The sequence below is a fragment of the Panthera uncia genome (assembly GCF_023721935.1).
Source record: "Panthera uncia isolate 11264 chromosome E2 unlocalized genomic scaffold, Puncia_PCG_1.0 HiC_scaffold_19, whole genome shotgun sequence".
NCBI classification, from domain to species: Eukaryota; Metazoa; Chordata; class Mammalia; order Carnivora; family Felidae; genus Panthera; species Panthera uncia.
In genome coordinates, this window is record NW_026057588.1 from 29,005,006 (window position 1) to 29,021,966 (window position 16,961).

Below are 16,961 nucleotides of genomic sequence, written 5' to 3' on the forward strand. Positions count from 1 at the left end.
GTGTTGGACTCTTGATTTCAACTCAAGTCATGGTCTCGTGGTTCTTGGGTTTGAGCCCCACATCTGGCTCTGCACTGATAGCATGGAGTCTACTTGGGATTCTCTTTCTCCCTCTCTCTCTGTCTCTCTTCCTCCCCTCTTCCTCTCTCTCAAAATAAGTAAACAAACTTAAAAACAAAAAGGAGGTATAATAAATGCTTTAGGTAAAATTAATCAGGGTTGATGAGAGAGGGGCCAGAACAAAGCCATAGGGCCAAATGATTTGGAAGGGGTCCAAGGCAGAACCACATAAAGGTTTTTAACCAGTCTATCCTTGCTAGAGAGCCCCAGATATTATTTTAACTGATGTCTGAATCTGTTATTGATAACGGTTTTTTATTTTTTTATTTTTTAATGTTTATTTATTTATTTATTTTAACGTTTATTTATTTTTGAGACAGAGAGAGACAAAGCATGAACAGGGGAGGGTCAGAGAGAGGGAGATACAGAATCTGAAACAGGTTCCAGGCTCTGAGCTGTCAGCACAGAGCCCGACGCGGGGCTCGAACTCACGGGCCACGAGATCATGACCTGAGACGAAGTCGGCCGCTTAACCGACTGAGCCACCCAGGCGCCCCAATGTTTGTTTATTTTTGAGAGTGAGACAGAGTGTGAGTGGGGGAGGTGCAGAGAGAGAGGGAGACAGAATCTGAAGCAGGCTCCAGGCTCTGAGCTGTCAGCACAGAGCCCGCCATGGGGCTCGAACTCATGACCTGCGAGATCATGACCTGAGCCGAAGTCAGATGCTTAACTAACTGAGCCACCCGGGTGCCCCTGCTATCAATAATTCTTAACATCATGAGCCACTTCGTGTAAGGACCATCAACACTAGTAGGGAAACAACATAGATGATCCGTGCCACTGGAATGATGCCTAACATTAATCTGTGTATCTTTTCAAAGTAAAAACAAATAACAGCCTATCTCTATACTCTTTAGGTATTTGTTTACCTTATAAAATGTAAATTGAGTTTACAAAACATAAAAAAAAAAAAACCACAGTGTTAAAAAGTGTGTCGGTACATCAGATGGCTATTTTGTGACGTTTCAGAATATTATCAATAGAAGCAACCTTTGAATATCTGCTCTAACATACATCTTCCAGTATGTATACTAAATTTACTTTCATGTAAGCCTGTATTTACCCTTTATCAGTTATCACATACTGAAAAGACTTAAAAATACACATACATACATAGACACGCACACAGATAGATATCTGTACCACTTAACTAAACTTAGCTGTGGTACAGAATTTTGTTTCTAAAATTATCAGAAGGGATTCATTTTTAAAATACCATAATTATGAAGCAGATTAAAAGACAAAATTGAAGTAGCTCTTAAAAATTTATCTTGAGGGGCACCTGGCTGGCTTAGTCGGTAGAGCATGTGACTCTTGATCCCAGGGTTGTGAGTTTGATCCCCATGTTGAGTGTAGAGGTTATTTAAATAAATAAACTTAACATGGGCATTTACAATACCCACATTTCCAGGTTGCTCTGAGAAACTTTTAATATGAAGAATATTTAGCAAAGTGCCTGCTCACTTACGGTTTACGCTCAATAAATGATACAAACTGATAACGGTTTTCTAGTCGTAGATTACTGCTCAGGTTAAAGAGCTTATTACAAACGCTCCCCAAAAGCTTATTTTTCTATTTTTCTTTTATGATACATATATATTTTTCACAATCACCAATTGCTAATTCTTTAATCAATATTAGATATTCTGACATCTACTGCTTTGATATAAAACATCTTAAAGAAGAGAACAAGAGAACACATGTATCATGATTTACCTGTTATAAAGTTTATCACAGTTCTCCTTTAAAAGTTCCCGTTCCTTTTCTAAGTCATTAATTCTATCCTGCAACTAAAATGAAAAGAAAATGACACATTAGGTGATTATCATATCAAAACTACATGGGGATAAAATAACATGAGAGGAGGCTAACATGTTTTAGTCTTGATTTTTAAATTGCAGCTGCTAACTACTCAACTAATATTGTCTGCATTTAATTTAGCACTGATTTTTTCTAAGTTGTTAAGTAAACACGAAATTAATATTTGTTTTAATTTAGTAGAAACGTATGCACTGCTTTATGCTGACATGTGCCAAAACTCAATAAAGAATGTGTTAAAAGTTTGCTATGAAGTCTGGGAAACATATTTTTTTACTTCCCTCCCCAATGAATTCCATCATTGTATTAATTTTGTGTTAATTTCTAATTGGCCCATTAAAAATAAAAGGATTAATCTTTCTTTTGGTTTGTGGTTCAAATAAATTGCGTTAAGCACAATTTACTCTGAAGACCTAATTTCTTATGTTACCTGGAATTTACAAAGAGCTGGCAGCACATCTTTTAAATAAATGAATGAATAAATAAAATTGTATACCTTGCTTTATCCTGATGAATGACATTTTTAGAAATAAACTGAGGGTTATCATTAATACCTTTATGACTAAAATGTAGCTCTCTATATTTCTTTCTAGCATTTATGTTTAAAGTTTTATTCACCAGTATATTGTGTAGTTACAATCCTTTCCCATGGATCAGAGTACTCTTAAAATTCATTTCCATTTTCATAATTCCCTTTTGATGCAAGTATGAGACACAGTAAAGATTCTCCCAAGATCAGAACAGAATGTAAGCATCTTATTTCATTGCTTTATTTCATTCTTTTTAAGAACAAATTTAAGAGAACACAGAAAGAGATTGTGCTCGCTGGGAGATGTGAGTCGTGATAATAATAGAAAGATGAGTTTTCAAACAACTTCCTAGGAAAAAAATTAAATAATTTCACAAAATTGCTGATGTTGCGGAACAGAATATCCTTCCTTCTCCCCAGAAACAGATGTGTATTCCTTTGTCTTGGTGTCTCAAATGGCTAATAAGATGTTAAGGCTGAGAAAGTTAGGTTCCACAGGTAAGTTTCAAAATGTGTTTTCTTTTTCCTCAAGAATCAACCCTTTAGGTGAACAGTGGATATCAGCATGTTGGCACATATTTTTAAGCACTGATGTGCCTTGCACATAACAAACGGACTATATTTTGCTGTGCTCAAAGCACTGTGTATGTAGTTTGGGATTTTTAAATAAATATACTGCTTAGAATGTCTCTACTTTACTTTTTCAAAACAGTTACAGAGAAGTTTTAACACAACTAATGGCTAATAACCTCTTGGGAGCTTACCTCTTCTATTTTTCTTTCAGAAAATGTCACGGAATGTAACTGCTTCTCAAGGCTGCAGCATTTTAAACGCTGCTCTTTGAGTTGCATATTTAGCTCATCTCCATTTGCCATCAAGGCGTCATGGCTGATCCGGAGACTTCTCTGCTTCTACAAAACAAAATCTTTTCGAAATTACTTTTGGATTCCATGTTAAATAAGTGATTGCAATTTTATAAGTGAATTTACTCCTGAAGTTCACATTATACAGTTTATTCTTCACCTCACAAACAATGTATATGTGCTACTTGTCCGTGGAGACACTCTTGACCCAAGTGTATAGTTAGGAAAAGAATATAGTTTTCTTAGCACAGAGTCACATAATGCAAACTTTTTGTCCTTTATTTTACTTCCTTCTAGTTTTTGACTGGTTGATTAGTGACCAGTGAGTAAATTGGTTTTGGCAAATTTTTTTTCTTTCTGTTGTGGTTACAGTGGTTGGACATGCTGTCTAAAAATGCTGCCGCATGGGTCAAAAATAAATGCTGACCACAGATAATGAAACTTGAAAGGATTTGTCACCACAGCATATAAACAGCCTAACAGAAGGCTAGCTTCTAATTTTAATACAATTAGGTTAAAATTTTCAATTCAGTAAAATAGTTACTGACGTTTTTTCAATTAAAAAATTTTTATTCTTATTTTAAGTAATCTCTATGCCCAAAGTGGGGCTTGAACTCACCAACCTGAGATCAAGAGTCACATGCTCCACCGACCATGACATGAGATCATGACCTGAGCCGAAGTTGGACGCTCAACCGACTGAGCCACCCAGGTGTCCCTACTTTTTTTTTTTTTATAAATAAAACAGGTGATGATATTAAAGTCTTTTCATAGAGACCATAGCCATAACATGTAATGGTTCATGTGCTAATTAAAATCACTTAAGTTCTGGGGCACCTGGGTGGCTCAGTCGGTTGAGCATATGACTTTTGATTTCGGATCAGATCATGGTCTCACAGTCGTGAGATCGAGCCCCTCATTGGGCTCTGTGCTGGAGGTGGCCATGCTTAAGATTTCTTTCTCTGCCTCTCCCTTGCCCATGTGCATGCACAGCATCTCTCAAGAAAAAAAAAGAGGATAAAATCTGAAGTTCTTCAATCATTTAAAATAAACATAGCTATTGAGTAACTGAAGTTCAATTTTTGTTAATCTTGGTATTATTATAACACATTATCTTTAACCAGCTTTTCCTGGGCTTCCTACCTCATTCATTGAAGCTGTTGGTCTGAACCTGTCAAACCTTTCTTTACCCAACATCAGTCCTCAAAAGAGGAGCCTGTGCTATAACAGACCCTTAACAATTGTTGGTACTGGAAGAAGTACCTGGCATCACTGTTAAATGGAAGTCAGGTGGTCAAAGTGACAGAAGGTAATATCATTGTTTTTTTTTTTTTTTTTTTCTTTCCTAATTCCCCATGTTAGAAATGGCCCTCAGCTCCATGTTTTCTGAATTTCCCTCTTGTATCTATAGGTAGACAGGGCTATTGTCTCCACTCTGCAATTAGCCTTCTTTCTTTCATAAACCCTCATATTCACACGGAAGACAGTTATTACTTTGCGTTTAAGGAGGTTCCTGCAGGATGGAAAGCACAAACCAGAGTACAAGTTTAAAAATATTTATCTAATTCAATAGTAAATTTAGGCTTCCGATGACCCTATGCTTTCCATCAATTTACTGCTTTCCTGGTCTCAGTACTTCAGAGAAAGTACTGTTTAATATGAATTGTATTCATCTGGAATGTTTGGGAGTTCATTAATTCCAGAACCTATGCTAATTATGCAGTGCCAATCAATAGGAACCTTCTGATGGCACATTCATGTAGGGCCACAATCTTGGTAAAGCAACCATAGGGATGAGGGGTCCCAAGTATTGTCAACCTGAATGGTCAAGAATTAAAAGAAGTACACTGATAGCTGCTGACATGATGGGTCTCAAATATTTTGTGATAATGGCAGACAGTAACAAAACAAAACACATCAAAGAAAGATTGAACAAAACCTGGTTACTGACCTATTTATAACTTGGTCTGTCTTGGCTATTTCATAAATGCTTAGAACTGAAGATATATGCAAAAACGTCTAACCCTTCAGTGCTATGTGCCCATATGAACTCAGAGAAGAGGAATTAAAAATAAATTTTCTTGGCATGAGATAATTTATGATAAATATGTTTATTATTTTAAGATGACACAGATATTTATAAACAGTCCAACCGGTTAGTTATTTCTTTAGCTATTAAGTTATAAATTACAAATAACACATGAAGTGAAATAATACATGTTTAAGAATAAAAAGAGCATCTTTAAAAATAACTTTTTAGTGTTACAACCATTCTATTTAAAAAGTATAACCTAAACACTCTCTTTGAACCTTTGTGTCTATGTATCACCATAATAAGATAAATGATCACAGTACCTCTTGAAGCTGAATAAATTTTCCTTCCAATACTGAAAGAGCATTGCTTTTCTCCACGAGTTGTTTATGAAGCTTAATCATTTCTACATTGTCCCGAATGTTTGACCTTCAACAATGTGTTTAAGAAAAAGAGAGACAGAGTAAAAAATGCAAGGCAAAAGAAAACAACCTGTGGTGGAATCATAATTTTTCACTACAAAGTTACCTAGGAAAAATTTGCACACTTGCTTATCAGTCACAGGGTTTTTAGCTTAACATACACTTAGGACAGATGCATTATTTAAAGCCAACCAATCGTTGCTCTTGAACTTTCATAAATTCATAGATTCTCAGGATTTGAAGGGAGACCCAAATTTGATGACTTGGGTCACCTCTCCGACATCTTGTAATACGCGCTTAAAACCATTTTACGGCATCCTGAAAGATGGTGCAAAAGGACGTCAGTCTATACAGCACAGTGATCGTGCCGCCCTGCACTTCGGACTTATTTGAAAGAGGACTATCCTACTACCACTTTCCCCTAAGACAAAAATGCGCAAGACAGCCACTCATCTTCCTACCACTCCCTTGAAACAAATGGTATCATAAGATTACCATTTATTGGAGTTTCCTCCTGGAGTTTCAACCTTTCAAAATATTTCCCCAAAAAGTGACTTAGCATTTTATACTAATAATGCCCAAAGCTGGCATTTAAATATGTTGCAGATGTGCCTTTAGCTGTAAGAGATCATTTAACGTCCACAGGGTATATAGAAACTCTATATGCTGCAATACTAGTTTGTATTTTTCCTACTGAGATTAAAGCAAATGTAGAATTTAACAGGAAGATCTTGTTAAAGGTTAATCATAGACCTAAATGAATACCCGTTTTCAAAAGGCACTTATTTGCCTGACAGAGAAAGGTTCTTTAATACGTTTTATATTCAAAAGTATTTCAAAAATTGTGAGGCCCAGTTTTAGACTTCATTCTTTTTTTTAAAAAAAGTAAACATAAAAATTTTAGATTCAGAAAATTATTTCAGGACTTCAAGTAAGTAATTTTACTTCCAAAACTTTATCTAGTGTACACATATTGGAAAAATTGTCACAATGCCCTACTGGAACCAGAAAATGGACTACAAAGCTCACACATCTGTAAACCAGCTGAGGACTTGAAATACTTAATTTTCCTCTTTGATATTTGAAAGTTCATTGTATTTTGGCATCGGACAGTTAGTTGTCCTCACACAGAAGATAAACAAGTCCAAGAACCTGGATCGTACCCAGGATACAGTCTTAACACAATGTTAAAATGATTCTGTGCCGAAAACATGCTAACTAGTAGAGTTCTGAGCACACGTTCAGCAGTACCCCACTATGATTCCCCACTACGTGATCTGTACTCGCCAAAAACATCAGAACACGAAGGAAAAATATATTTTAAACAAGTCTAATAAAGACAGTATCCCCCCGCCTTTTTTTTTTTCATAATTAGAAGTCAAAACATAGCTTAATCTGTTTTCCTCAGAATTACTTGGTTTGACCACTCGACAATGAGTGACAGTTATTCTATGCAAGGACAGAATCTTTTTCAAATAATTTCAAATCTTTTCTTATATTTTCAGTTGCCTCTGATATTTTATTCTTCCGGTTTTAAGAATGTTAATATTTTCAAGAAAATATACATATATATGTTTGAGTAATAATACTTGCTTAATGATGTTAGCAAGAATTAAGTCCCAATAACCCATTCAGCCACCTAGGGTCACAGAAAAATAGCAGGTTTTAATTTTGAATTTTCCTTGCAAGGCCAAGGCTGGTAAGCATCTTCCAAAAACGCTCAGGGTGGTTTAACTGGTGGATGCTTCCTTGAATATTTTCCTTAAACTCCTTGAAGATCAAACTTTTCATTCAAAATACTGCCAAGAAAAGTGACTTAGTACTTTATGCTAGTAATGCCCAACAGGTGGGCACAAGGATGACCGAACTAGTTAGAAAACAACAATAATCATGTGGTGCTTTACACAGAAATCAGTTTGCGTGCAACACCTGCAGATGTCTTTAAGAATTATTTTCAAGTGTCAGTTTTGGGGGCTTTATCCAGGAGTCATTATTATGATTAGATATTTCTGAGGCTAACAGGGAGAAGGAAAGGATGACTGGCTGTTCAGCTGCAAGCGCTAAGACATAAAAGATCAAAATCAACAATGTGATAAATGTGGTCTGGCCTCTAGGAAGGCGTACGATGAAAAATCGTCTCCAATCTGACAACTGACTCAACATCCTTACACAGATGAAATGTGATAAAAGAATGAGGGTGGAAATGAGAGGGACAAGAGGGAAGGGAACGTCACAAAAAGCTGACAAGGGATGTGAGGATGATAAGAGGCAAGAGGGGGCCAGGGTCGGTGCTTAGAGGCTTGTCCTAGACCTCTTTGCACTAGGAGGAGGGCCTCAGGTTGGCTTCCTTTGAAGCACAGAGATGGGGCTCATTTTATAAGTGGTGTTTTGAGTGGCCACCACATCCTACTTTCTTGCTCTGTTTCACGCACTGTGATGGGAACATCACATCTTCAGGAGGATGACGTTCTAACAGAAAGAACAATCCACGGTAAAAATATTCAGAGGAACTCTTGACAGTCCTGAAGCGATTCATACATGCTGCATTACACATGCTGAAATGATCTGCAAACAGATATCAAGCAGACTAATTATGTGCTTTGTAAAAATAAATTTCTCAAATTTTTCAACAAGGATTTTGAAAAAACCTTGGGCAATTAAGTTGGAAAATGCGGTTTCTTTTCTTTTTCTTGTTTTTTTTTTTATAGACATATTATTTAGAATTATGATCAAATCTTCTACAACGGTTGGAAGAGATGTTGGCCCATCTCTAGATTAAAAACAAACTGAAATAAATTAGATTTTATGTTGAAAAAAGTAATCCAGTTCAACAACCTATGTGCCAAGTTTCCCTCATATAATTGGAAACAGTCAAGCAATAAACTCTGAAAAAGGAATTTCTAATGGAAGCCTTGAAAACACTTGACTCCGGCTTTGCTACTGGGTGCCATAATAAATCCAGAAACTTAAAACCTCAGATATACTGGAGAAGGAAAAACTTTCAGTGGAGCTATGTAATGTATAGTCTAATATGAAATCTTAAGAGGCAAAAATCTCCTCCAGTGAAAGTTTCTTATACTTCATTCCCCAGGCACATAATTCTCTCACTTCACCCCCCCGAACCTCCATTGCCATTTCACTCTGTTACAGTAAAGATTATGAATGCTCAAGAAAGCCTCTTGATTTTTTTGACGCAAAAATGTTATAATGTAGTATTTAACACCATTTAGAAGAGAGGGCTATAGAATACAGAAGCTAGGCTATGAGATTTGGGACAGTAGTTGAGTAAAATATTTATGACAGAATGGAGAGGCTCTTTTTGAATAATAGTTTTAGGCTGACTGAACTTGGGGGATAACAACCTTAGGTTGGTTGAAAACAACCTTAAAATTAAAACACCTCTACGGTACATTTTTTTTTTTAAACGGTGGCAGACATTATGTAAGTTTATTGTTACAAGAAATGTAGGTCATTTATAGCTTTTACTAGGGATACACAGACAACCATCACTAGCAAAGTAACAATACTGAGTAAGATTACAGAAGGTTGCTAGTAAACTAAACGGAATGGCTTTACTAAAATAGCTGAGGAAAGTCTATTTGAAATGCAACCATTTTTGCTCTAAACTGCTACCTGCCTTCATAGGTGAAAATAATGCTCTCTGTTTTAAGATTGCATAAAGGAAAAAATTCATCTGTGTCTATTTGCCTCTGGATCATACCTTTCTCGTGGTGGTGGGTCAAAATATAAATCAGAGCTCAGTGTTTTCCCACTCTTGACACCCACAAGGAATGGAGAGAAACATTACGTCAAGCTCCACATGCATATAACCACTCTTTTATGAAAATGGAGGGAGGACTCTGAAGGACCGGTTGGAGGCGGGAAGACCTGAAATCCTGGCTGATTTTCTTAAAAGGATCATTTTGAAGATCAAGTTTAATGGATTCCAGCTAGTAATGGGAATCTGAGAATTATATTTAATATATCAAAAAGCCCAATGGGAAATAGAGATTCACCAGCAACTAAGTTGCAAAAGTGAAGGTTTTGTATTGTTTTTTATTAAAAAAAAATTTTTTTTTAATGTTTATTTATTTTTGAGAGACAGAGAGAGACAGAGCATGAGTGGGGAGGGGGCAGAGAGACAGGGAGACACAGAATCCAAAGCAGGCTCCAGGCTCTGAGCTGTCAGCACAGAGCCTGACGCGGGGCTCGAACTCATGGACCACAAGATCATGACCTGAGCCGAAGTCGGATGCTTAACCGACTAAGCCACCCAGGCGCCCCTGTTTTTATTTTTTGATAGAATTATACCAAGTCAGTTCAATAAAACAGGTTATCTCATAATTATCAGAAGCAGTGATTGGCATGATATAGGTCTTTGATGAATAAAAAAAAAAGCACACTGAATTGATTAAATTAATAAATGCTGCTTATTCGGCAGACAAAATCTTTCAGAGACACGAGTTCCCTAGGGATAAAATTAGCTGCCGTTTAAAAGGTAGGGAAGAACCACTTGCCCGTTTCAATCGCTTCATTTCACAGTTGAGGTAGCTAACTGAGGCTTAGCGAAGTAAGGAATTTGGCCAGAGTCCTTATGTGAGGGAGCCGACAGTCAAATCCAATTCTAAAAGATCAATTCTTCCCACTCTTCTAAGTGGTCTCCTTCCTCTGAGATGTTCCTAGTTTTAGCTTTCTCTCCACTCTCAACTGTGCACTAACACATTGGTTTTACTATTAATTGTGACAATTTCTGTGGTTCAGATAAAGGGCTGAGAAAATACGTCAAGCTGCTATCACAGGACAATCTTAGATAATATTAATAATAAAAAACATGGGGATGAAAGAAATGGTATTTGAGTGTGATACTTTTCATTGGGCAAATTCTAAGGTATTCAAACAACAGTCCAAGCTTGGTGGATATATTTTTAAAAAATGACAGATCACCTGCCTGTAATAATAATGTGTGCGTGGTTATCCCCGGCCCCAGTTACCCTTCCATCCAAGGACCAGATGTGCCCTCTAAATTAGGGGGCTGGGCAATCAGACAAATACAAATTGAGGGGTGTTCTGCAAACAACTATCAGTGGGCTGGAAATGGGGAACCACTCCAGAATAATGGAAAGCTAAAAGACAGGACAATTAAATTCAATGTATGATCCCTGAATGGATACTAGATCAAACCAAAGCAAAACAAACCACAACCAGCTATTGGGAAAAAAAAAAAAAAAAAAGAGTTATAAAGGGATACAGTTGGGAAATTTGAATGTGGACTGTGTATTAGGTGATGCTACTGTATTGTTGAATGTCTTGAATGTGATAGCCATACTGTAGTTACGTAGGAGGATATCTTTGTTCCTAGAGGATACTTAGAAGTGTACACAGGGTGAAATGATACATGCGTCTAACTCAGATTGGGGGTGGGAGGGAGGGAGAGAGAGTAGAGAGGAGGAGGAAGGAGGGAAAAGGCCTCACGTGCAGGATGCAGAAGAGGCTTGTGTCATTCACAAATATGCGAAGGGGTGAAAGGTACGTGTGAGTGTTCACACGACTATTCCTAAGACTTTTCTGTAGGTTTGTAATTTTTCAAAATAAAAGGCTGGGGAAGAACTTAAGAGAGCTAGGAAGTAATCCTGTGTGTGCCTAGAGGGGAGAGATGGGGCCCTTAAAGCCAAGTTGTTTCTGACACTGCATGGCTGCAAAAGGATTCTCTGTTTTGAGATTTGACAGTCCGCTGTCAACCAAAGGGAAGAGGGCAAGTCAAGAGTGTTTGGAACATTTATAGGTTAAATTTCCTCCACTGGGATATTAGGGAACTTACATGATTTTTAATTAAGAAGGTAAACACTGTAACATTCACTTAAAAAAAACTACTTGGTACAAACTAGTTACACATTTGGTAAGAGTATAAATATTTTTGGAGTTGAAAAAGCCAATAAAAGGTAAAATCATTCTGATTTTAATGTTCACGTACATGTGTTCACTGGTTACTGCTTTGCATTTAATTTAAGACGGCCTTTTTAATAAGCAGAAAATGTGCATTTTTATATTGTTTAAATTTTAATATGGATTTTTGTTCAAAACAACACAGACATTCAGGCTACTTGTAAATGATACAAGATTTTTTGCTAATGAGGCATTATGTAGAACATATGCAAAAATCACAACTCAGTCTTCCAAAATAGACCACAATCACAGGAAAAAACATGATTTTAATAAAAAACAACAGCACTGGGCTTTTACTTCAAAGCAATTAAGAGCTTTGGATAACCAACAGTTTATGTCAAGTTGATGCCAAACCAAACTGGTCTATTAAACACATACTACGAAGAGTTTCTGTAATATTCTATGAAAAGGCTCTTTGCCATAAATATCAAGCACTGCACTCTGAAGATTACAACTACGTTAGGTTCATGTTTGAGAACAAGGAGCCCAACATCCTGATCAGACTTCTAGAATTTCAAATTTGAAATAATGTATCCGTGAAAGAGAAGTTTAAATATGTTTTCCATTTTGTGATTTTTCTTTACAGTAAATTATACCAAGTTTTATATTCTCCCCAACATTTTTTTCAACAGTTTTCCATTAGTCTCAAAAAATTGCTGTGACACATAAAATTTTGAGCTATGTGTAAACACACAAGAAAAAAAGACTTAAAGACCTTTATTGGAAGTCATTTCTTCAGTTTTCAACAACTGTATTTCAAGGAACAATATGCTATTTACTAAAGTTTATTTCTTTGGCCTCTGCGGCAAAAGTTCCTTTACCTGTAATACTCATTTTGTTTCTACTTCCAATTCTTTTTTTTTTTATTTTTATTTAAAAAAAAATTTTTTTTAACCTTTATTTATTTTTGAGACAGAGAGAGGCAGAGCATGAACAGGGGAGGGGCAGAGAGAGAGGGAGACACAGAATCCGAAGCAGGCTCCAGGCTCCGAGCTGTCAGCACAGAGCCCGACGCGGGGCTCGAACTCACAGACCGCGAGATCATGACCTGAGCCGAAGTCGGACGCTTAACCGACCGAGCCACCCAGGCGCCCCACTACTTCCAATTCTTGATGTGACAAAAGAAACTGCTACTGAGGGAGGGCCATAGTTTAGTTGTTAAGGTAAACTCGTCTAGGTGCATATGTTGGTGTCTCTTGCTGACAATATTCGTAGGAGAAAACATGCATACCTGTCTATCACTCTATTTCTTCCGCTGTTCTAGTCCTAGGATTGAAGGGCTTTTGGATTTCCATTTCAATGAACTGAACACTCAAGTTCCTAGGTGATCATATCCCTTTGGAAGAGGGAAATGGCCAACACAGTATCCATCCTACTCGTTGGGAATTTAGGAAGTATAACACAGAAAGTGGTCTCTGATAACCTTGCTACTCAGCTGTCGAGTAAAGGTGGTAAGGATGGGCTCCAAGCTTGGGCTTTTGGTCTAAGTGTAGAATGTTCATTTTTAGCTACTATCTTAAATATGGTTGTTGGCAATTTATTAAGATCATATTCAGGGTTGGGGTCTGGTCCTTCAGCACTGTTCCTCACAAGGAATCATGTCTTGGTTTTCCAATCAGACCAAGTCTAAACCAGTTCTTCCTGGGGGAACACGGATGACTTCTAGGTATTCAAGCTGGTTCAGAATCAGGGTTCACATTACATCCCCTAATATAATTCTCAAAAAGACTCATGTTTCTTTTGCCCTGCCCTTAGAAGGGTATATAAACATCACTAAACATATAGAATTTCATTAGATAATTTAATTAAATTTTACACATAACTTTTTAGGAACAGAAATTAACAGAGAGAATACTAATCTTTTGAGTCTCTGAAATATAAAGCTTCTTGTATATTTTCAGCCCACTTTATTGTTTTTAAAACAAGTCTCATAGGCATATTTTCCTAGTTTTTTTCAAATATTAGCGTGTCAAGTTAGTTTGTTAAAGGAGGACTAAACTCTGAATCTGAAATGAAAGACTAGAAAATCATACTGGTGTTTCTAAATGAGAACTTAGCCACATAAGCATGACATCATATACACTGGAGAGGGGGAAAAACGAATAGAGGCTCGAGGTCTGGTTTGAAGGACACTAAGAGAGAAAGAAGAGACCTAAGAGATAGCAAATGCAATGTGTAGACCTCATTTGGATTCCAATTCAGACAAACAGGACAAGACAGCTTCAGGGAAGTTTAAATAGGGACTGGGTACTAGAGAATACTAAGGAATTGCAATTAATTTTGTTAGATGTGATAACGGCATGGTGCCATGTTAAACAAATTCCCTATCAGAGATTTATATTAGAGTATTCCTACGTGAGATGACATCCCATCTGGCTGAGGCTGATTAATTCAAGAAAACAAAGTTGAAGGGATAGGTTAAACAAGATCGGGATCATGGTAGTGATCATTTAAGCTAAGTGATGGGTACCTGGAAATTCAAAATACCACTCCCTCTACTTCTAGGTCTCCTTGGTCCACAAAAAGAAACAGAAAGGAAAGAAAAGGAAACAAAAGGAAAAAAAAAGGAACAAAGGGGAGAAAATAATTCAAGAAAGAACATGGTAAGAAGAGTCTTGCTGGAAACACAGTGTGGAAATACAAAATGAGGGAGAGGAATTAGAACCAAACCTGACAAAGGAGGATGGAAAAGAACATTGTAGACATTATAAAACATCAACACTGAAGGGGCAGCAAGTAGACTACTGAAGGGCTCCACTGTCATCCATGACAATCAACAGAATTTGAAGCAGATTTTGAATATTAGGAGAGGTGACAAGCATCTTTTTGGGGTAAAACAACCCCAACAACTTGGTACCGTATTACGGAACTCACTTTTAGTGCTGAAAAAAAAGTCAAATGAGGCTGGACTTATTCATAAGACATGCCAACAGCTGGGTCCTTGTCACACACCTTTCTCTCGGTGGGTGCAACTGGACGGCATCAGAACTTCCTACAGTTATGGTAAATGCAGCAAAAGGGGCCAAAGAGTGGGGGAACAAGGTGAGCCAGAGTAGGTTAGGGAGAAACATCCTTATACAGAGTTGTTGATAGCAGTTAGTAGGTCTAGAGCGGCTTCTATGAAGAATGTTAAGTGAAAACATGATTTTTAAAATAGACTAGACTTATCCTTCCATGGCATATGATAAAGTATTTTAAACTAATTTTGACCTTATCAAAGTGAGATTTCTGTTTTAACATACCTTTGATCTGTAGCCTGCTGTTCTCGAAGCTGAAGAAGAGAGAACTCAATTTCATTTTCTTTTCTCCTCAACTGAGTTTTCAGGATCTCAGCCAAGTGCTCTAACTCTTCTATCTGGCCTCTTTGTGACTGAATAACATTTTCTCTGAAATAAAGAACGTTTACAAGAATTTGTAGTTTGAGGAAAAATCTGCAGTATCTAAGATCAGGACAAAGAAAGTCCTTCATAATAAAGAGCAAGTAAGAGTTAAAAATTTTAGCTTAGGTGCCTCTGGACATAGTGAATAGTAGATTAAATGTGACGAGTTAGAAGTGCATATGGAACAATTCAAAATGTTGCTTTTTATATAATAATATCCTACGCAATAACCTGGACTTTGGTTCACTTCAATTCAGTAAGTATTGTTATTGGGTTACCTACTTTGTCCTCCACAACCTGGTCATAGATAATTTATATGCTTTTGCTCTATCCTATGTATATATGCATAGATCACTCAAATTAACACTTCAGAGAGAGAGAGAGAGAGAGAGAGAGCGCGCGCGAGAGAGAGAGAGAGAGAGAGAGAGAGAGAGCTCACAAGAAATTTGCAAAACAGAGGTTTTTTGCATATATTTATTTATCTCTACCATGGGTAGCAGTATCCCAGCGTAATGAGCCTCAGGAAACTGGTATGAACCTGGTTTTTCAGACTATTAGCAGGTAACAAGATTAGGTATAATCTTTTGGTTTTATTCCTTTACAGGATAGTCATGGCCGTGACTGGTATTTAAAATATTCAAAATAAAATAAAATAAAATATTCAAAAGAACTAGTTTGAAGCCCACACTATTCTTAAGCAATGGTCTAAAGTGTGATGCTTTGTTTTATGTTTTCTTTCCTCATTTAGAATGGTTACTTTTTGATGATCCAGGTAAAGGCCTGTCGATAAGGTGGAGCCTTATCTTCATTGCTGTGACTCACAGACACTGAAGCCATGAGGCTTTCATTAACTGGAGAGGTAAGCTAAATGCGGCAGAAGTAACTTTTTCAAAACCAGAGTATGATGAAGAATGCAGTGCTATAGAATCACAGTGAAACAAAATCTGAAATCCATATGTATTTGATAACTCCAAACTTTTAAGCCACTCCCTCCAATTCTTTTTTTTTTTTAACTGCAAAAAGGCTAATTCGGGATTAAAAAAAAAATTACCTGTAATTTTTCTGAGCATGGAAATGCTGCCTCTAAAGCTTATACTATTCTAAATGACTGGGCTTTACGCCATTCCTTTGGGGAGAAAACTGTAATACAGAGACTATTCTATAAGCCCCTCCATTGATGCAGTCGGTTAAGTTGCTCATTTGCCTCATTTTATTGGAAACATGTTCTATAATATCTGTTCTTACCCCACGGATCAAGATGTATTTAGTGGAGCAAATTATTTGTACATAAGCCAATTGTGTTTAAAATAAAGGAAAGGGAGGGATCAAAAAAGACATGATCAATCAATAAATAAAGCTCTAAAATGACCATAAAAAGAATACATACAAATTTCTTATTTCTCCTCTGGCTTCTTCAAGTAAACTGTTGCCATGTTTTGTAAGCATGGGTTGTAGAGTTTCTGCTACGTCAATATCTTGGAAGCGAATACCTAAAAGTCAATCAGCAAGATTATAAAAGTGAAATTAATAAAGAAGGACTCTTGATTTGCTATCATAAAGGAATGTGTATATAAGAAAATTTCCTAAGTACTGAGATACAGGAGCTCTATAGTGCAGAGACTTAGAAATCCATTGCCCAAGGGAGTATCATTGGCATCAAGTGCACACAGCAGTAAGTATTGCCCATTAAACAAATTCTGCTATGGAAACCAAATGACCTAGAAATAATTTGACTCCACTTAGATTTATAACTCCTAAAGTCATTCTGAAAGAACCAAAGTCTTCAATTCAGGGCTTTACGACATAAACTCAGGTATGAATGAAGGAAAGAGATTTCAATGACTTAACTTCCCC

The 16,961-nt window shown here is 36.8% G+C and overlaps 1 protein-coding gene across 6 annotated transcripts in view; it reads right to left on the reverse strand.

Annotated features, from left to right (window-relative positions):
* The window catches only part of RPGRIP1L (RPGRIP1 like), a 96,088-nt gene that overhangs the window by 67,061 nt on the left and 12,066 nt on the right, over positions 1-16,961 (reverse strand). For all 6 annotated transcript variants that reach the window (XR_007455645.1, XM_049621134.1, XM_049621135.1 and 3 more), the window contains 5 exons: positions 16,495-16,597; positions 14,970-15,113; positions 5,686-5,791; positions 3,232-3,378; positions 1,837-1,910 (listed from right to left, as the gene is read on the reverse strand). Coding sequence is in view for 5 of the 6 variants with exons in the window: in XM_049621134.1 (XP_049477091.1) it covers positions 1,837-1,910; positions 3,232-3,378; positions 5,686-5,791; positions 14,970-15,113; positions 16,495-16,597 (574 nt within the window). In the remaining variant the exon portion in view is untranslated. The remainder of the gene's footprint in view (positions 1-1,836; positions 1,911-3,231; positions 3,379-5,685; positions 5,792-14,969; positions 15,114-16,494; positions 16,598-16,961) is intronic.